General features: G+C 47.0%; 1 protein-coding gene across 1 annotated transcript in view; it reads left to right on the forward strand.

The window, feature by feature from the left end:
• Window positions 1-1,011: 1,011 nt before the first annotated feature.
• Pfkfb3 (6-phosphofructo-2-kinase/fructose-2,6-biphosphatase 3) overlaps window positions 1,012-21,932 on the forward strand; it is an 85,886-nt gene continuing 64,965 nt past the window's right edge. The window contains exon 1 of the mRNA XM_041630753.1: window positions 1,012-1,129. Within this exon, the coding sequence (XP_041486687.1) occupies window positions 1,114-1,129 (16 nt within the window). The 5' untranslated portion in view covers window positions 1,012-1,113. The remainder of the gene's footprint in view (window positions 1,130-21,932) is intronic.

Below are 21,932 nucleotides of genomic sequence, written 5' to 3' on the forward strand. Positions count from 1 at the left end.
CTTGTGAGGACCGACCTTAAACAAAAACAGAAAAAGGAATAGAGGGAGGAAGGAAGGAGAGAGAAAGTATGCTGTTTCCTTAGACAGAAACGAACTTTTTAAGGTCCCGGAGTGTCTCACAGGCTGGTTTTGAACTCCTGGACTCAAGCAATCCCCAGCTTTCTATGTGCTTTGACTACAAACTGAGAATTTTTTTTATTCTTTCTTTTTTCCTTGTTTGTTGGTTTTATGAGGTTTGACCGTGTAGGCCAGGCTGGCCTAGAAGGGACAGTGGTCCTGGCTCCGGGTCTCAAGTATTAGGATTAATTAATTACCAGCCTGATAACACTATATTAGGCTTGATTAGTTAGTGAAAGCCTTAATTAATCAAAAAGAGGATCCTGCTTTGGGACATTTGGATCAACCAACTATCCAGCCTGAAGAAAGCTGCCGCCTCCTCCTTCTGGTTCCCTAAGCAACACTCTGTGGACAGATTATCAAACTGTGGGCGACGAGCTGTTTCAGACTCTGGGGAAACAAACCATTCACCCCTGTGGATTTAAAGATGAACACTCTCATCAGGTATGCCTTGGTGTAGGTGCGAAACTAGCTTAGCACGAATACTGTTAAACATGAGTTTTCCTAGGCTGCTCCTCTCAGCCTGTATTTTAGTGCCTATACAAGTCAGTCAGCCATTTGAAAGCCCCAACTTCATTAAGGTAAAAGAAGATAAAATTCCTCCAAGTTCATTCCTTCTCTACACCGCCCGAAGGAGCTGATGGATGAGCTAATTTTCACCCACTTCTAGATGGTTTTCCTCCATGGTTGGCATCTGCACAGGCAGGCGTCACCTTCAAGGCTCTAGGCTCAGGGCGGGACCTGGTCGCCCACCCCGGGCTCCGGGCTGCCGCCTGCAGGCGCTCAGAGCGCACGGGTGACGCGACTCCCGCGCTTCCTGCTCCGCGGCGGGGCCTCCTCCGCGCGGTGACGTGCCAGGCTGTGACCAAATATGTCCCTTTCCCCTCCCTCGCCGGCCCCATCGCCCGCAGGCCGCCCCGAGCCTCGGGGCTGCCACTTGGACGTCCGCCTGCCCAGGTGTCGCGGGCCAGTCCCCCGCGCGGCGTCCCCGACGCGATGCCCTTCAGGAAAGGTAGGAGGTCCCGGTTTCTCCGCAAGTGCGGAGACCCTTGTCCCCTCGGGGGTTCCGCCTTGCCTCCTCCCTTCCCGCACTAGCCATCCTGCCGCGCGTTACGCCCCTTCGCTCTGCGCTGCACCCGCCTGTCCCGCACTGTCCCCTTCAGTCTCGTCGTGTCCGCCGCTACACCACGTGGATGCGGGAACCCCCCGCTGGGCTGGGAGGCGGATAGCGCAGTGCTAGTACTTCTAGCTAACCCAAGGGTCCTACTGCGTCCCAGCTCCGGGATGCAGACAGAACACCGAACCGGGAATTTTAGGGTTTGTTTCTGGGAAACTTGGGTCATTCTGTTGGCCTGAGCTCGGCAGCCTGGGACGCATAGGAGGGCGACTGCTGAGCGGGGGAGGCCGCGTCGTATGCACGGCAGATCCCGTGCTAGCCCTGCGTCTGCATTGTCACCCCGGGGAAGTCATTTTTACCCCGCACTTTCAGTTTCCTCCGCGGCAAAATGGGCACAGGAAGAGAGCAGTCTGTGGGAGGACCGGCAGGCGAGTATAACAGGAGCGAACCGGTGGTCCGCTGAGGTCGGTCTGGCACACACGCAGTGCCCGTCTAGGCTTTGCAGGATCTGCCCACTGCCACTGCTGCATCACCTTGGCTTGGCGTTCTGCCCTGCAGGCCGGCCGATTCCCATGGCACACTGCGGGGGTCGTCAGAGTATTTGGTCCCATTTTACAGGCAGGGCTAGGAAGGTCTAGTGTCGCTCCAAGCCACTGCTTAGAGCTGGGCTGGCCTCGGGGCACGATGGTCAAGTCGAAATCTTGAATGGAAGTGGGAGCAGCAGAGGTGTAGACTCTGGCCTCTACGTTTTTGTTTGTGTTGAGAGGTATCAGGAGAGCCCGGGAGGCTCAGCAGGACTTGGTGGCACGTGCCTGTAATCGCAGTGCTTGGGCAGGTGGGGGAGGGATGGAGGCAGGAAGATCAAAAGTTTAAGGCCATTCTAAACTTCAAAGCAAGTGGGAGGCCCTTTGGGCCACTGGAGACCTTGCTCAAGACAAACAAAAAACCGCCTAAGGCTCTCCCGCTGGGCAGTGGACTTGTGGGTAGAGACCTAAAGAAAGCCTGGCTCTCCAGGTGTTGAGACTAAGGAGTGTGGCTCTCCCAGCTGCCCCTACCCACCTTTCTTGCCAAGCTTCTCTTCTTTCATCATTCAGGTGAATGGGCAGGTTCTTTTTGTGGTTGCTGGGAGGCTATGGTGGCCTTTGTCCCTCATAAGCAAGCTAAGGTACCATTCCCAGCTCCCGGCAGGGAAGAGAGCTGGCTCACACGCCTCTGCTGCTGCTGCTGGAGATATGCAAATGAGAGAGCTCGGTCAGAAAGCGGGGTGGGGGGGGGGTGGGGGGGTGGGGGGGTGGGTGGTGGTGGTGATAAATGCTCTCTGGTCAGCTGACCATGGACTAAGCCCACAGTCACTGTCCTCAGGGTCTCTGTTGTTCCATGGATAATGTGACCACTCTGTTCCCGAACTGTCCTGAGGGTGTCAGAGTCCCCATCTCATCTCATTAACTGTGGTGTGAAGAGTCATTGATCACAGTTACTTCTCTCATGTTTATGAGCTTATGGTCTCTGGTGGGCAAACTGCAAGAAGGCAAGGGGGTTCGTTAGCCATCACAGTGCTGAGAAGATGAAATAATTAGGTTGTTCAATAATTTTATATTTGGTGGGGTGGGAGGGGGTTGGAGGAAGTCCGGGTAGAGTGGTGGGTTGAGATAGGGTCTCACTCTGTAGTCTTGGCTGGCCAGGAGCTCAATATGTACACCAGGTTGGTCTGAAACTCACTATCCACCTGCTTCTGCCTCCCAAGTGCCGGAATTAAAGGTAAGAGCGACCATACCTGACTCTCGGTGACTTTAAAATAAGATTTTGCTTTATAGCTTGCCGTGGTAGTACATGCTCATTTTCCTAGCCCTTGGGAGGCAGAGATTTTTAAAGATAGGATAGCTTGTAGCTCACGCTGGCCTCACACTCATTCAGAAACTGGCCTTGAATTAATCTTCCCACCACCCAAATGCTGGGTTCCGGCAGGCCTGGGCTGTTTTTCCCTGCCTGTAATTGTTTATTTATGTTAAAAGATTAAGTTATTTAGGGCATTATTAGATTATAAAGGGAAGCTATTTGTCAGCTGCTTACCAAATTAGGCTCTACTTTTGTTCCTAGTGTTAATCTGAAGAAGCTTTGCTGAACTGTGAGGAAAGGGTCGCTTTCCCATTCCGTGGTTTCTTTCTGAAGTTTCTAGCGTGTGAGAAACTGTTTGGAGGCCATGCTGTCTGGATCTCCCAGATGCTTGGATTTGAGCCAAGGCATAGATTCTGGTGGACTTTGAGTCTGAGGCAGAACTTCCTTGTATGTTAAGTTGTGAGCTTAAAATTTTCTTTATTTGTTGGTTTGTTTGTGTATGGGAATATACATACACACCGTGGCACACGTGTAGATGTCATCTCAGGAATCAGTTCTCTGTCCACCATGTGAGTCCTGGGGGTTGAACTCGGGTTGTCAAGTTTGGCTGTTACCCACTGACCCACCCCGCCGGTCCTAAGTTACAAACTTAGCAGGTTTGTTGGCAGCAACCCAGCAAGTAGGAACCGCTGGGAGCCTAGGTGTGGTTTGGGTTGGCATCCTGATGAGTCACGCTCTGTGACATGGTGAGTTATGAAAGGGACCACTATTTCCCATTCCAATCCTGGGCAGAGGTGGGAGGGCATATGTATACACATGTATCTATATTTTTTTTTTAAATTTTGAGCCATCTGAACATATCAGCTATTCAGAGTATAGCTAAAGTTAAGATATGAAAAAATCTTTGCTGTTTTCCACCCTAAGCCAAGTGCAATCTGATGGATGAAGGAGGCTTTCTCGGTGAGCCAGAGGCTAGTTGCTAAACCTATTTTTTTGATGTACTTCTGTCTTTAGTGTTTATTTATTATTATTGTGTGTGTTTGTGTCTGACGGGTGTGCACGAGTGTGAGCATATTGAGGTCAGAGGGCAGCTTTCAGAGCTGGTTCTCCTTCTCCTGTGTGTTCCAGGGATTTAGCTCAGGTCTTCAAGCTTGTGCGGTAAAGTACTTTTACCTGCCGAGCTATATTCCTGGCCCTCTTCTTATGTCTTGGCAATCGTAAGGCCTGGGACCAGCACTGTTGGAACCTGGAGGAAACATATCAGGTAAGCTGAGAAGAGATCGTTGAAGCTGAAAGATTGGGTAGGACATAGGAAGCCCCCAGAGATTAGCGAGAATGCTGGGTATCTACCTCAGGCCCAAGAGGCTGAGGGGGCAGAGTGGCTGTCTGACTGAAGAAGCCCTGGCCTCTGTGGAGGATGCCGGCATCTGGTGGGCTGCCGAGAGATCCCGTTTTCCCGTGTCTCTGTTCTCACGGCATTGGCAGCTATGAAGCCAGGAACAGGATGGAGTAGATACTGCGCATGCAGACTAACCTGCCTGGCTGTAGTGCAGGGTGGATGTGCCCAGTGGTGGATAGCAGGTTTGTTGGAACCGTACATATCAACCTTAGGTCCTGCCTCACTTGCAGGAAGCACTCAGTAACAGCTCCTGAATTCCATTAGGGCAAAGGTGAGCGATAGCATGCCAAGTCATCCGTTTGTCCTTGAAACCAAGCGCCAGCATTTTCCAGATAATACCTGGAAACAGATACGGGGCTCCCTCCCTGGAGTTCCCCTCCTGTGCTATCGAGCAAGTGTCAAGACGAGGAGGTCAGAGGTTGGCACAGGGCTAGGATTCTGGCTCTGTTGGTAGAATTTGTGTACAACACACACTAGACCCTGGGTCCAAGCTCTAGCAGTACAAAAACACCTGTAATCCCAGCACTGGAAAAGTGGAGGACCATACAAGAACATCCTTCCTAGCCTGAGCTGTCTGAAACCCCATAGAAGGAAGAGGAGGAGGAGGAGGAGGAGGAAAATTCTGAACACAAAATGCGGTGTGATGGCAAATGTCTGTAAGCTCCATTCTCAGGCGGCTGTGCTGGCAAACCTTTGGGAATTCAAGTCCAGACTGAATTACATAGCAAGACCCTGTCTCATAGAATCAAAACTGTGCACGGTGGTGCAATCCTACAATTCCAAGCCTTGGGAAGCAAGACCGGGATTTTAGCAAGTTTGAGGGCAGCCTGGATTACGTGAGGCCCTGTCTCAGAACAAACTAAGAGCAAAGAAAGTAGTGGCGCTTTCTTCCTCTTCCTTCTCTAACACCGCCTCTAATGTTTCCGAAAATCAAATAAGTAAAATCAGAAGAAGCCTGAGCAGAGAGCCAGTTCTGAGTTTTTGTTTTTTAAGGATAAAAGCCCTCCACCCCCATCCCATGCCTGCTAAGGAAATGAGACTCTGGACAGAGAGCGCTGTGGACAGACAGAGCTGTGGCCTGGCCAGCTGTGATGGGTGAAGACAGCCTCTCACTGGGTGTGGTATCGTGGAGCTAGCATCCCACCTTTCTGCTGTGGACTGCAGGGGTAGGGCACTTGTTTTAGGTGTCGTTGTTGTTGCTTTGACATTTGTAATATGGGCAGAGAGAGTGGGAAGGGCAATGCCCCTCATACTCTCTGAGGCCCAGGCAATAAGTGACTGCCAGGGAAGCAGGATGCTGGCATCGATCGGCTAGGCATCTTGTCCCTGACTGGTCTCCAGGGTAACCGCGGCTGTGACAAGGGAAGATCTTCAGTCCCAGGGCTGATTGAAGAAAGAGGACCTGGCTTAAGGTTGGCTTGAGTGAGTAAGGAGAAGTTAGGAAACATGAGATTTGAGAAAACAGAAAGGGGGACAGGAAACATGTCAGCTAGACCCAGGGAGGAAGTCGAGAAAGCTGTGGTTAAGCCAGGGAGCCACTGTGGAGGGAGGTTGAGGTGGGACTTCCACAAGAACTTGGCACCTCAATGCCTGGGTCTTCCAGTATGAGGAGGATGGTTATATAGCTCAGCAGGAGAGTGTTTGTCTCACATGCAAAAAGCTCTGGGTTCTGGGATTCCATCCTCAGCACCACAGAGAGGGAGAAATGGGGGAGGGGGAGAAAGGGGGGAAAATAATCGAGTCTCATAGACGACAGAGTATGGCTTAGTCTAGAGCACTGGTTCTCAACTTGTGGGTTGTGACCCCTTGGACCACATATCAGATATTTACATTACCATTTCTAGCAGTAGCAAAATTCCAGTTATAAAGTAGCAATGAAATAATTTTATGGTTGGGGGTCCCTACAACATGGGGAACTATTGAAAGGCTGCTGTATTTCAATACAACCCGAGAACCACTGGTCTAAAGCCTGGGCTCTTGACTAAATTTCTGAGGTTCCTTTCAGGACGAGTGTCTGTCAAAAAATAGTGTTTCAAGTGTTCTTGCATGGGCCCTTCATCAGAAAGGACAATAAACAGCAGGAGAAAGTTCCAACAGCAATGACGGGCTGGGGACTAGCTCACTGGTAAGACACTTGCCTGTATGCCTGAGGCTGGAGTTAGAGCCGCAGCATCATAAAAACAAGTCATAAATGCTAGACACAGCAGTAGCTCGTGGCTATAATCTCTAGCGCACAAGAGACAGAGGCTGGAGGATTCCTGACAAGTTTGAGGTCAATGAGGGCTAATTAGTGAAGTTCAAGGTAAGCCTAGGCTACATCGAGAGACTCTGCCAAAACAGAAAACAAACAATCACAACTCCCCCCCCCACCAAATAAAAACAAAACCCAGAGCCGTGGAGATGGCTCAGTGCATAGGGGTCCTTGCCACACAAGCTTGGTGGCCTGAATTTGAACTCCAGAACCTGTGTATATAAAGGTAGAAAGAGAAAAGTGACTTCAGAAAGTTGTCCTGAAATCACATCACACATATACACCACACACATCCACAGAGAAAGACTCACACACTCTGCACACACGCACACTAATTAGAGTTAAGGGCTGGAGCGGTGGCTGGGTCATTAGAAGCATTTACTCCTCTCAGACAACTGAAGTTCAATCCTTAGCACCCAAGCTATAACTCAAGTTCCAGGTTCTGATGCCTCTCCTGGGCTCTCTGGGCTCCTGCACATAAACTCACACAAACAAGGATGCTAAGCAAATCCTCTTAAAAATTAGAATGCTTCCAGAAATGGTGGTGCATACAGAGAGGCAGAGGCAGGCAGATCTCTGTGAGTTCGAGGCCAGCCTGGTCTACATAGTGAGTTCCTGGACAGCCAGAGATCCAGGGTTCCAGAGAGACCTTGTCTCAAAAAGAGGAGGAGGAGAAGAAAAAGGAGGAGGAGAAGGAACTGTGGCCAGCTCTCACAAACAAAACCAAAGGCTGGCCATGTGATTTACCCCTGCAGCCCAATACTCCAGAGGAAGAGATTGTCCTCTGCTGCGTATCCAGTTACAGCCTGGGCCATGGTAAGAGACCCCATCTTACAAAGTTTAAAACCAAAACCAAACCAAAAAGAAAGAAAATAAGTAGATTTTAAAAACCACAAAAGTAGTCAAGTTCAAACTCCTCCAGAAACAAACAAATAAAAACAAAGTAAATAAAACAATCCTCCCTCCCTGGCCAAATTCTCCCAGCTTCTTTCCAAGTGTTGGGAACTAATTGTAAGGTGCTTTGTGTGAGTTCATGATCCCTATGTTCACTCTCACAGATGCCTGATGTTAGCATGACTGGTTGGAAGATAAGTGAAAAGAGGCTGGGAAGGGTTAAGTAACATGCTAAAAGTCTCACAGCAAACTATGTGAGGAACAGAGCTGGGGCGGAGACCTTTGTAGTCTGCCTTTTCAACATGGGCCGGAACTGTCACATGTTGTGTGGTGTGGCCTGGCATGGTCTGATCTGGTATGACATGGCATGGTATGGTGTGCCATGGCATGGTGTGATGTGTGGTGTCAGGCAGACCCAAGTGATGCACCAAGCCTCCTTTAACAACCAAGTTCTCTCTATAGAGAAGTAGAGAAACAGCATCAGATGTTGGGTCTCTCTGCACCTGTGAGAGATCTGTGCCAGCCCATGAGAGGTGCTCGTGGTCCCAATTCAGGCCCCTGCCCTCTCTTCCTAATATGGTACAAAGAGCAAGTCCCAAGACATCCTTAAGGAAGGAGGGGAGTTAACTGTTGATACTCTCATTGGATCCTGGACTCCAGTGCAGTGCCCCATGCTGTCCTCCACTTGGGGCTCCTTAGCAGGCTGCATTCAGGGAACTCTCTGCTTCTTTGATTCCTAAGAGCCTTCTGGGTATGGATTGAGCGCCCTAGACTTGTGTGTGTGTGTGTGTGTGTGTGTGTGTACTTGTATGTGCATGTGTGGGCTTGTGAGCAGGAATGTATGAAAACTGGAGAGTATGCTCAGTGTCCCTCCTCAGGTGCTGACCATCTTCATTTTTGAAATGGTTTCTCAATAGCTTGTAACTCTCTAAGTCTGCTATGTCTGGTTGGCCAGTAAGCCCCAGAGATCTGCTTGTCTCTGCTCCCCCAGCCCTGGGGTCACAACTATGTACCACCAACACCACTGTCATCTACAAAGTTCACATTTGAGAACCACATAATCAAATTATGAAAATAAATAAACACCACAAGAAATCTCGCAATGTTTTAAGTTAGTTTAAGATTCTGTGCTCAGATCCATTCATAGCTATCCGTTGGCTGCATGGGGAATCTGGGCCACAGGTTGGATACACCACATCTTAGAACTCATTCAAGTATGTTTTCTTCTTGTAGAAAGTTAAAATTCCAACTGCTCGTGAATCCCGGGGGATTGTGGGTTTGAAATTTCCAAGATGCTGTGAACTGAGTCTTCGTTTCACTGTTTCAAGCCACCAGAACACCCTAGGGGAGAGCCCCTTCTTACTCTCCATCCCAGCACTCGGCACAGCTACCCACAGTCTCACTGTTGCCTCCGTGTCTGCCACGGATGCCCCTTACTCTGTATCTTTCTGTCCTCCTCCATATTTATAGGGGCTGGGGAGATGGCTCAGTGGGCAATAGTACTTGCCACCAAACCTGACAAGCTGATTTTGATTCTTGGGATCCACAGGAAGATTGCCTGCACAATTTGCCTCTCACCTCCACGCATGTATCATGGTACAGGGGATGTAGTTCAGTTGAAACAGTACTCAAGAGCATGCATGAAACCCTGGGTTTATCCCCAGACACATAAACCAGTGTCTATAATCCTAGCACTCGGAAAATAGTTCAACACTATCCTTGACTCTACATCAAGTTCAAGACCAGCCTGGGGTATGTGAGACTGCCCCCAAAATTAACAGCGGGGAAAGAAATCTCAAACAATCACACATGTCATACAAGAAGAGCGAGAGCAGAAGCAGGCAGGCGAAGACTTTCCTCTTGCTTGCCATTCTACAGGAGCTGTGTGGTCTGAGGGAACGCAGTAGCTTCATGTATGTTACAACCATCTACTAACCCAGTCCTCTGCCGTAAGGGTTCCTGAGTGACCACCTGTAGGGACCACACATTCAGTCTGTCAATAAGCTGCAGTCTCTTGTGCTCCTGTGAGGTGACTCTGAGAGTCACTTATGCAGGAAGAAACCGTGGAACAACCAGGAGCTAGGAACCTAGACCCTGACAGGTCACCTCAATCAGGCACTGTTTGGGTGACTTCAAGGAAGCCACTGAGATCACTGGACTCCACTTACTTACCTATCTGTGAAAGAAGGAAGTGAACTAATGTTCTCCCAGCCCTGATTCTGAGGTCAGAGTTTTCCAGTTGCTTAGAGCTGTGTCACACATAGACACCAAGTGTTTGGCCTTTAGAGCTTCGTGGCTAAACTGAAGGCAAGAGAGAAGGGAGGGGCTCGGTGGGTAAAGCAGCTCAGTTGCTATTGTGCTTGGATAGCGTGCCCAGAGTCCTGGGTTTTCACCACAGTACTAAGTGAGTTGGTGCTTATCTGTAATCCCAGCAGAGCGGAGGAAAGCAGGAGGGTCAGGAGTTTAAGGTCATCCTCGGCAACAAGAAGAGTTTAACAGTGGACTGAGCTACTTGAGACTGTCTCAAGGGTGAAAGGTGGGGGAGTGGAGAGATTTCATTTGCACTTTTGTCCTCCAAAGGCTTTGTGCTGGATGTCTGTCAGCATCTGTAGGGGAGAAGCCAAGTGTTCAGCCGAGTGTCATCCGAAAGGCCCTGACTCTGGTGTCTTCCTTTGACTTGAGAACTGAAATTTACATCATGAATATACTTTATTCCTTCACTGAGTCTGCCTGCGATTCTCTGGCTCTCAGATCAGGCTGTCCTCTGTAACAGGTCTGTTGTTGCTTCAGGTAGCTTAAGGACAAAGCGCCCTTTGATAGGCTTCCCCGGGCCTAAAGTCTTTGTTCAAGTCCCTCCTGCAGTCTAGGGAGAAAATGACTATGCATTTTTACATTTGGCTAAAAAGTTAGAAGCCCTCGTGTTTTCTTTATATGCTCAATGGCAGGCAACTTGAAATCTACAGAAAATGAAAAAGAAGACAAAACTGCTCACCATTTCTTGTCCTGAGGAGAAATTGATAACCTAAGATTTCCTGCTTAGGACTAAGGGTGAGAATTGTAGCTCAGGTGTTAGAATTCTTGTTCAGTATGCACCAAGTTGTGGGTTCAATCCCCAGTGCTTCATAATCTGAGAGTGGTGGTGTACATTTATCCCAGCTCTGGAGGGTCAGGAGTTCAAGGTCATCCTTGGCTACCCATGAGGGTCATCATCATCATCATCATCATCATCATCATCATCATCATCATCATCATTTGAGACAATCTTTCTGTATAACCCATGCTGTCTAGAGACTCACTATGTAGATCAGTCTGGCTTTGAATTCAAAGAGATCTGCCTGCCTCTGTCTCCCAAATTCTGGGATTAAAGGAGTGCCACACCGTGTCCCCAGCCTTCATAGAGAATTTGAGACTAGCATGGGTTACAGGAGACCCTATCTCAAGACCCAAGAAGCTAACCCCCTTCTGTCCAAAATGGAATGGGGAGGGAGCAACGATGAGACAACAAGAGGCTGAGGAGGAACAGCTCCGCCCTGCTGAGCACTGTCTGTCTTCCTGTTGCCCAGTAACTGTATATACAACGCCCCCCCATTCCGGGGGCGTGTCTCAAGAACTAAGCAAGCTTGCTTGGCTCCAGGGTGTCTCAACTTTTAGGGGAAGAACTTCAGAGGAGTAGACAGGCTTAGGGTTACCCTGCCCTCTCCCAGAGCTCCATCTTCAACTTGTTTCAGAAGCCCTCCTCACGGACCACTCAGCAAACAACCTCCACCTCTGTTTTTGCAGGCGGGAAACTGTTTTGATCCTGTCTGGAGGAGGATTTTCCAGTCTCAAGTGCCTGATGCAGACACTGAGATACCAAAAATGCTTTTAAGCTGGCTGCTGTAGAGGCGTTGGTGTGGGGCTTTTCTCTACAGTCTCTCCCTGGGGCTGCTTCCGCCAACCCTGTGGTACTGCACGTATAAAAGGGTTTATCAGTTAGTAGGAGGCAAAGGGGAAGTTGGGAAGATACCTCAAAGGAAGCATGGACTTTGAAACCGGAAGAGAGAAAGTGAAGGTCTGCCGTGGGTTTGAGAAAGATACCGGCTCCAGAGAAAGGCTGCCCTTTGTACTGAGATCTGTGCCTGCTGGGAGCCAGATGCCAGCTTAGATCAGTGGGCACTGTAGCTGGAGGACAAAACTGCACGCAGAATTAATTCAGTCAGTGTCTTATGTAACCCCCGTGGTTCACAAACTCAATTTGTAGCGAGGGCGGGCCTGAACTCCTACCTCCTCTCCAAGTACTGAAGTCAGAGGTGTGTGTCACCATGCCCAATTTTACTGCGAAACTTTTTCTTCCTTTTTCTTTTTCTTTCTTTTCTTTTCTCTTCTCTTTTCTTTCTTTTTTGCATGGAAGTGTCCATATTTTTTTATTGATTTTTTTTATTGAGTTCTACATTTTTCTCTGCTCCTCTCCCTGCCTCTCCCTTCTCCCCTTCAACCTTCCCCCAAAATCCCCATGCTCCCAATTTACTCAGGAGATCATGTCTTTTTCTACTTCCCATGTAGATTAGATCTATGTAAGTCTCTTAGTGTCCTTATTATTGTCTTAGTTCTCTGGGATTGTGGATTGTAGGCTGGTTTTCTTTGCTTTATGTTTAAAAACCACCTATGAGTGAGTACATGTGATAATTGTCTTTCGGTGTCTGGGCTACCTCACTCAAAATAATGTTTTCTAGCTCCATCCATTTTCCTGTGAAATTCAAGATGTTATTTTTTTCTGCTGTGTAGTAATCCATTGCGTAAATGTACCACGTTTTCCTTATCCATTCTTTGGTCGAGGGGCATTTAGGTTGTTTTCAGGTTCTGGCTATGACAAACAATCCTGCTATGAACATAGTTGAGCACATGTCCTTGTGGCATGATTGAGCATCCTTTGGATATACAACCAAAAGTGGTATTACTTGGTCTTGAGGAAGGTTTCCTAATTTTCTGAGAAATCACCACACTGACACTCAAAGGGGCTGTACTAGCTTGCATTCCCACCAGCAGTGCAGAAGTGTTCCCTTTTCCCTACAACCTCTCCAGCATAAGTTGTCATCAGTGTTTTTGATCTTGACCATTCTTACCGGTGCAGGATGGAATCTCAGAGTTGTTTTGATTTGCATTTCTCTGATGACGAAGGATGTTGAACATTTCCTTAAGTGCCTTTCAGCCATTGTAGATTCCTCTGTTGAGAGTTCTCTGTTTAGGTCTGTACTCCGGTTTTTCTTTGTTGGATTATGTGTTCTTTTGATGACCAATTTCTTGAGTTCTTTGTATATTTTGGAGACCAGACCTCTGTCTGATGTGGGGTTAGTGAAGATCTTTTCCCATTCTGTAGGCTGTCGTTTTGTCTTGTTGACCGTGTCCTTTGCTTTACAGAAGCTTTTCAGTTTTAGGAGGTCCCATTTATTAATTGTTTCTCTCAGTGTCTGTGCTGCTGGGGTTATATTTAGGAAGTGGTCTCCTGTACCAATGCGTTCAAGTGTACTTCCCACTTTCTCTTCTATAAGGTTCAGTGTAGCTGGCTTTATGTTGAGGTCTTTGATTCATTTGGACTTGAGTTTTGTGCATAGTGATAGATATGGATGTGTTTTCATTATTGTACATGTTGAAATACAGTTATGCCAGCACCACTTGTTAAATATGCTTTCTGTTTTCCCTTTGATATTTTCTGCTTTTTTGTCAAAAATCAGGTGTTTGAAGGAGGGTGGATTGATATCCGGGTCTTCTATTCGAGTCCATTGGTCCTCCTGTCTGTTCTTATGCCAATACCAGGCTGTTTTCAGTACTGTAGCTCTGTAGTAGAGTTTGAAGTCAGGGATTGTGATGCCTCCAGAAGTTCTTTTATTGTACAGGATTGTTTTGGCTAACCTGGTTTTTTTGCTTTTCCATATGAAGTTGAGTACGGTTCTTTCGAGGTCTGTGAAGACCTTTCTTTTCTTCTTCCTTCTTCTTTCCTTTCCTTTTTCAGTTTTGGTGGTGCTAGGAATAGAACCCAGGTCCTCAAGCATGCTAAAAAAGCATTCTGGGGCTGGAGAGATGGCTCAGAGGTTAAGAACATTGCCTACTCTTTCAAAGGTCCTGAGTTTAATTCCCAGCAACCATATGGTGGCTCACAACCATATGTAATGGGGTCTGGTGCCCTCTTCTGGCCTGCAGGCATACACACAGACAGAATATTGTATACATAATAAATAAATAAATATTTAAAAAAGCATTCTGCTACTGAACGCATCTCCAGTTCTCATTTTTACTCTTAAAATTCTTGCGACAATTCCATTAAGTTGTCTTTCAACTCATTCTATAGGTGGGGCAGGCTTTGTTCTTTCTGCTTCAGCCTTCCATCAAAGCTGATATCATAGGCCTGTGCCATTAGATTCATCTTACTGCAAAGCTTTTCAAGACCATTTTAAAGGCCAGGTGTGGTGGCACATGCCTTTAATTCCAGCACTTGGGAGGCAGAGGGAAGTGGATCTCTGTGAGTTCCAAACCAGTCAAGGATACATAATGAGACCCTGTCTGAAGAAAAAGAGATTCTTAAGATTCACTCATTTATGTTAAAATTTTTTGAGATAGAGTCTTTACATAGCTTTGTCTTTTCTGGAACTCACTGTGTAGACCAGGCTGTCCTTGAACTAACAGAAATCTGCCTCCCTTTGTCTTCCAAGTGCTAGAATTAAAGACTTCTATCACCATGCCTGGCAATTTAATTAAAAAAAACCATTTTGTTGAGATGTTATTTATTTTTATTTTAGGGATTTTGCATACATGTACATCTGTGTGCTATGTGCAGAGAGTGCCCAAAGAGGCTAGAAGAGCATGTCAGACCCATGTGGACTGGAGTTACAAAGTTATGAGTTGCCACGTGGATTCTGGAAACCAAATCCGGGTCCTCTGGAAGATCAGCCAGTATTCTTACCCACTAAGCCACCTCTCCACTCCTGCAATTTAAATTTTAAAACACCATGTGTGTGCATTGCCTGCGGAGGTCAGTAGAGGTCGTTGGACCTCTGGGACTGGAGTTACAGATGGCTGTTAGGCCCATTGTGGGTAGCTCTTCACCAATCAGCTGACTTTCCAGCCTTGTGTGTGTGTGTGTTGTTTTGTTTTTGAGATAGGGTCTTACTGTGTCACCCTGGCTGGCCTGGAACTCGTTTGCTACGTACACTAGCCTGGCCTTGAACTCACAGAGCTCCTCCTTCTGTCTTCCAAGTGCTGGGATTAAACGAACATGCCACCACATTTTACATTATGTGTCTCTGTATGTGGGTATGTGCATGAGATTGAAGGTATACCAGGAGGCCAGAAGAGGGCATCAGAGCCCTGGGGCTGGAGTTAACAGGAGGCGGTGAGCAGCTATAGGTGCTGCATATTGAACATAGACCCTTTGGAAGGATCACTCTGTACTTCTGAGCCATCTCTCCCTCTCACTGCAAAACTTTTAAGAAAGCTTGATGCCCCAGGAGTTCTGATGAATAGTTTTGTTTGCTGATTTGGGAAGATGTTTCCTGAAACAGCTTGTCCTCAGGCTATATGTGCAGCACACCCTGCTATTTTCTGGTGTGTTCCATTTCATTGACAAAGACACTGGTTTTGCTTCAGTAAATTCACTCCAAGGCCATAATGGTCTGTAATTCATCATTTTGAGGTCACTCTTTGAGCCAGCTTATCTGCAGAGGCCGGAAGTATCAGCCTCCCTTCCCCAGCGTCCAGCTTCCTTGCAGCTAAAGTTCTGGGTATGGCTTAGGCACCGTAGAGAGTTCTATGTAGTCCAAAGTAAATGTTCCACTAATGCCCATGTTTTGAAGGTTCGGTCCCCACCTTGTGGTGCTAGTGCAATGTGGCACAAAGGTGTGGGTCTTTTAATTATTACTATTTTTTTACATGCGTTTGTGTTTGGCCTGCATGTTTGGAGTTACACACAGTTGTGAGCTGCCATGTGGGCGCTGGGAATTGAACCCAGGTCCTCTGGAAGAGCAGCCAGTCCTCTTAACCACTGAGCCATCTCTCCAGCCCCAAAGGTGTGGGTCTTAATGGCAGGAAGTTAAGTCACTGAGGGCACACCCTTGAAGGGGATATGGGAACCTCAGCTTCTTCCACCTCCTCTCTTTGCTTTCTGGTTACCATGAGGTGAGCCACAGGACCAGCAAGAAAGCAACAGAGCCAAGACATATAATCTGAAACCAAAGTAAACTTTTTCTCCTTGTGAATGTAGGGGGAGGTAGGGGTGGGAGTTGAACAGGTTGGGTGGGGTTAGGTTAGAGAAGAGGCTTAGTGGCTAAGATCACTTGTTGCTCTTCCAGAAGACCAGAGTTCCATTCCCTGCATCCATTTCAGGCAGCTCACAACTACCTGCAACTCCAGCTCCAAGAGATCCATCACCCTCTTCTGGCCTCCACAGGCATGCATACACACACACCACACACGTGCACATACACAAATTTTAAAAATCAATTTATAATACACTCATAAGTTGATGGACCTATGCATTTTGTCATGGAGACGGAAAGTTGACTAACATACCAAATGACTAATGAACCAAGTCTGAGTGTCAACAGTGAGGGTTCAATGGTAACATATAGCAGATAGAAGTCGTGCCTGTGGAGCTGACACCATGACAGAGTTGGAGTGGGAACAAGATCCACAAGAAAACCAGAAGAACATGAACACTGAGTGTGTCCAACATGTGTAAGTGCTAGAGAGAAAATAAAGCAGGAAGAGAAAGGAGTGTAGGGAGGCCGCTGGGTGACAAGTGGACAGAGACAGGGAGGTGGGGACGGAGGCCGCTGGGTGATGAGTGGACAGAGACGTGAAGGGGAGAAATGTATGGAGGCCGCTCGCTGGGTGACAAGTGGACAGAGACAGGAAGGAAGGAGGGGTCATGATAAGACCAGGATGTGTTGCAAATGAGGAAGCACCAAGCAGTGGCCGGGGTGGGCAGCTAAGCACTGAGGAGCTAGAGCTACTGTTATAGAGGAAATGGGAGCAGAACAGGGGCGGGGGGCTCAGAAGGCAGTGGGCGACATCCATAGGTTCACTATGGCCACAGTAAAACCTTCACCTTTGTATACATGGAGATATGAATGCCTTGGATGGTTTGAGTGAAGGCAGCTGTGATGGTTTAAATGCAAATAGCCCTTGTAGGCTTACATACTTGTATGATTAGTCCCCAGCTGATAACTGCTTGGGAAAAATTGGGGAGGTGTGGCCTTGTTGGAGGAGGTGTGTTGCTGGGGGTGGGTTTCAAAAGCTTTCCTCAGGCCCAGTCTCTCTCTCCCCTTCTCTCTCCCTCCCTCCCCTTCCCTCCCCCTCTCTTTCTTTCTCTCTCTCTCCTAGCTCTCTCTCAGCTCTCTCTCTCTCTCTCTCTCTCTCTCTCTCTTTCCCCTCCCCTCTTTTTCTGCCTACCACCTGTGGATTAGGATGTAAAGCTCTCAGCTACTGCTCCAGCGCTATGCCTTTCTGCTTCCCACCATGATGATAATGGACCAATCCTCTGAAACTGTAAGCAAGCCTCCAGTAAATGCTTTTTTTTTTTTTTTTTTGATTTTTCGAGGCAGGGTTTCTATGTGGTTTTGGAGTCTGTCCTGGAAAATGCTTTCTTTTCTAAGAGTCGCCTTGGTCGTGGTGTCTCTTCATAGCAGGAGAACTAAGGCAGCAGGATGCACTCGATGTTGTAAATACACATTCAGTCAGTGACCACTTTCCCGAGAAGGAATCGTGGAGTCAGGGGTGAAGCAGTTCAGTCAGGTAGGAGTTTCAGGCACGATGCAGCAAGCAGACGGTGGCTTAGGCCGGAGATAGCAGCACTCTGTTGATGGATCTGATGTGGGCGAGAGCAAGTGAATCACCAGTGTCTCCCACAACTGCCTCCTACCTGAACTTCAGAGCTGTTGGGGCCACTGATTCATTCTTTAGCAGCTGCACTAGAGTCAAGGTGGTAGACTTCAGTGTGCTGAGTGAAGTCTTCATTACAACAGAGATGCCTGCTGTCTTCAGGCCATCTCTGGGGTTGCCTTCGGTCACCTGTGTGAGGTCACAATGACCTGTCTGAGGTCCTGTGTTTGATGTTTTGAACAGCCCACACGAGGTCAGTATAACCTGCCTGAGTAGCAATTCAGCTTCAAAAGGACCGAGATTCAGCAAATAGCCTTCCAGAGAGAATTATTAAACTTTTTGAATCAGTCACCCTGTAGACTTCTTTTGTTGTGTATCTTTTTATTCTTTCCATGTGTATACCTGTGGGGTATGTGTACATGTGTGTTTGCATAAGTGTTGGTGCACATGTGTGCAGGCATGTATGCTTGTCTACAAACATGTATGTGAGGGCCTAAGGGTGATGTCAGGAATCTTCCTCGATTACTCCACCTTACTCATTGAGGCAGGATTTGTCAGTCAAACCCAGAGCCCTCTGGTAAGGCTGCTCTCAATAGTCAGTTTGCTTTGGGGATTCTCTGTCTGAGCCTTTGCAGGCTGGCATTACAGATATGCTACCATGCACACCAGGTATTTCTGTGGATGCTGCATATTTCTTGTATGTGTGCGCAGTAAGTGGTTTAACCACTGACCACCACACTAAGTCCTTACCTAACCTTTTAAAGAAGAAACTAGCTGGATAAGGTGATGAATGCCTGAAGCCTAGCATTTGGAAGACAGAGGCAGGAAGATGAGGAGTTCAAGGTCAATCTCAACCGTAATGGATTCAAGCTTAGCCTGGGGTATTAGAGACCCTCTCTCAAAAACAAAAACAAACAATAACAACAAAAGCATGATATCTCAGGCCTGTAATCCTAGCACTCAAGAGGCTGAGGTAGGAGGTTTTCTGAGTTGAGGCTAGCTTAGGTGGTGAGTTTGGAGGCCACCAAAAGACTCCAGTTTGAGACCCTATCTTAACCAAGAAGAAACTGAGGTTCTAAGCCCAGAATTTAGAGCCCCTTCACATACATCACTTGGGAGGTTGAGGCAGGAGGATCAATACTTCTAGGACCACACAGTGATACTGTGTCTTGAAAGAAAACACCATTGGGAGTTCTGGGGATGTAGCTCAACAGTTATCTAGCATGTGAGATGCCCTGGTTCCCAAACAAAACATAACTATCCCAAAACAATAAAAACCAAACAGAAATGAGATCTTGAAGGAAACACTACCACTACCCACCCACGCCCACCTGGCTGTGGTCGAGCACTTCCCATTTGTCATGCTTGCAGGTGCTGCAGAAAAAGGAAAAGAGAAGAACCTCTCCATACTGGGGGCTAAGGATCACTACTAAGAGTTCTAGAAGTCTCTCTGTGGTGTACTTCCATGCACTACAAATGCCATCTTGCAAGAAAGGAGTACAGCATTTAGTGTTCCCATTTTCTGGGTATTTTTGAGAATACAGTAGTCAGTTGCCAATAGCCAGTCCTTCCCTGCATTTGTATAAACTCTGAAGAGAAGGGAGAAACCCAAGCCATTATTCTAGCACCAGCTCAACCTAGTTTCAAGTCTCCCAGGTTCACCTCCAAACCGAGTGACCAACTCATTCTAATTTGTGTTGGATTTCCCTCCTATCAGAAACCGTAAGTTCCATCAAACTTTCAGTCCCAGGCAAACCAGGAGCACATAACTGCAATCTATAACCAGCTAACCCATGGGCTACCCCTAGGTGGCCACATCCTACAGAAATGGACTTTGAAACCTCTGTGTTTGAACAATAAAAAAGAAGAATCCAAGTTAATTCCATAGCTTTGGATTGTAGGATCAAAATGACAGAAGATATGACAAAGGAGAAAAAAATGCCCCCCCCAGACTTAATAGAAGAAAATCAAAAGAGTGACTGAAGAGATGACTTAGTGAGTGAGCATGCTGGCCGCACAAGCATAGGGAATCTTCAGATATCTCTGGCACCTACATAAAGAGTTAGGTGTGGCCGTGGGCACCTGTGACCCCAGTGCTGTGGAGAGCAGAGACCGTCTGCCAGCAGGTCTCCAGTTCAGAGACAACCCTGTCTCAAGGGAATAAGGTAGAGTGTGACAAAGGAGAACACCTGATGTCCTCTTTGACCTTGGTACATGTGCCCAAACACATACAAATATATAAAGAAATAAACAACAAAATCAAAATAAGAGGTTTTTTTTTTGTTTTTTGTTTTTTTTTTTTACACAACTTGTTGCCTCATAATTGCCTTATAGTAGCGGCTGTGCAGGGTGTCACACATCTTTAACGGCAGATCTCTAGGAGTTCAAGACCAGCCTGCTCTACACAGAGAGTTCCAGGCCAGCCAGAGCTACGCAGTGAGACTGTTTCAAACAACAGTGACAAAACAACCCTCTTAAAAGAAAGTCAGTGTGCACTCTGCCAGGAGTCTGGCTGGCTGTTGTCATGCCGTTTCCTGTAGCTGAGATGTCACCGAGGAGGGACAGAGGGCGTCCAGTTCTAGCTGAGATCATGTTTTTCAGATGCTGGTTTATATGGAAGCTCTTTTTGTATTAACTCATTAGGCTGAGAAATGGGTCACTTGGTCTCTAGTGCTTTATAGAAAACTAATTCATTCTCTAACCTTATACAGCAACCAGATGCCCACTTCAGAAAGAATCCCCATCAGTAACAACTGCAGTGTTAGGAAACTGAGCAAGGAGACAGTCTTTTTTTTTTTTAAGATTTAATGTACATTTATTCTTAACATGTGGAACATATAGTATAAAGATTTCATACTGAATAAATGATATTCATTAAGCCAAAAGAGGAAAAAAAGGAGGAATTTACACGAAGTTTTTAGCTGAGACAGTCGTTTTTTAAATTCTGTGGCTGTATACTTCTTCCTGGCTTCGGTTAGAAGGAACTGGATGACTGCTAAGACCTTTTTTTTTTTTTTAAATATATTTATTTATTTATTTATAAAATATTCTGTCTGTATGCCTGAAGGCCAGAAGAGGGCGCCAGACCTCTTTAGAGATGGTTGTGAGCCACCATGTGGTTGCTGGGAATTGAACTCAGGACCTTTGGAAGAGCAGGCAATGCTCTTAACCACTGAGCCATCTCTCCAGCCCCCTGCTAAGACCTTTTAAAGAGCAGGCTGTAGGCTGGTGAGGTGGCTCTGTGGGTTAAGGCACTCGCTGCAAAGTCTGATGACCTGCGTTGGACCCCTGACACCCGCAGAGTAGAAGGAGAGAATGGATCCAGAAAGTTGTCCTCTGGCCTCCTGTGCCTTTAGGCACATGTCCCCTACCCCTCCCTATACATACGTAAAAGTTAAAAACAAAACAAAAACTATTTCCCAAGTCTGATGGTGTATGCCAGTAGGATATGCCAAGGAGGCAAAGGCATGACAGAAATCACAAGTTCCATGCCAGGCTATACCTTTGGAGGAGCTGAGAGTAAATAGAGATCAGAATGACCAATATATGAAATGCTCAAAAAATTAAAAATCATGCTGTGTGATCTGGGTAGGGTGGCCCATACCTGTAACCTCAGCACTCAAGAAGATGAGGCAGGAGGGTTTCTGTAAGTTCAAAGCCTGCCTGGGCTCCATAGCAAGTTCCAGGCTAATCTGACTTTTGTTAGGCAATAGCACTTATTTCTGGGTTTCAGGATTAGCTGTAGGTTAGAGTCTATGAGATTGCATCAGGCTTCTGGTATAGATGAAGGATACTGTCTTCCAAACAACGATTTTAGATGTGCAATGGTTGAAAGAGCATCGAATATGCCTGGTGTTATTTCCTTCTAAACTTGCCTATCTCATGGCTGCTAATACATGTAATCCCAGAATTCAGGAGTCTGAGGCAGGAGGATTACTTGTATGTTCAAGGCCATCAAAACCACGGTGACCAGATTCTGACTGCTTTAATTAGGAAAATAAAATCCCTAATGATAACATCAGATGACCCCCCCAGGAGCAATGGCATTTTGTAAAGGGCAATTGGTGAGGTCAAATACCAGAGCTCCCAGGGCCTCATAAAGTATCTGCACAGATAGGCAAGTTGAGAAGGAAATATCAACACAAATATTTGATGTTGTTCTTGCCCAAGGTAGCATATGCTACTTTAAAAAACAGAAGGTAATTTTTGTATCTGGGCATGGAGGTGCACATCTATAATCCAGCTCCAAGGAGGCTAAAGCAGGAAAACTTTTGTTTGGAGGCCAGCCTGGGCTACATAGCAAGATCCTTTTCCTCCTTGTGTGAAGATAATAATAAGGTACAGAAGGCCAGCCTGGGCTATATAGCAAGATCCTTTTCCTCCTTGTGTGAAGATAATAATAAGGTACAGAAGGCCAGCCTGGGCTATATAGCAAGATCCTGCCCATGAAGATAAAAATAATAGCA

The sequence above is a fragment of the Microtus oregoni genome, unplaced genomic scaffold, assembly GCF_018167655.1.
Source record: "Microtus oregoni isolate MIOR12 unplaced genomic scaffold, Mior012 000035F_ref0000213, whole genome shotgun sequence".
Taxonomy (NCBI): Eukaryota; Metazoa; Chordata; class Mammalia; order Rodentia; family Cricetidae; genus Microtus; species Microtus oregoni.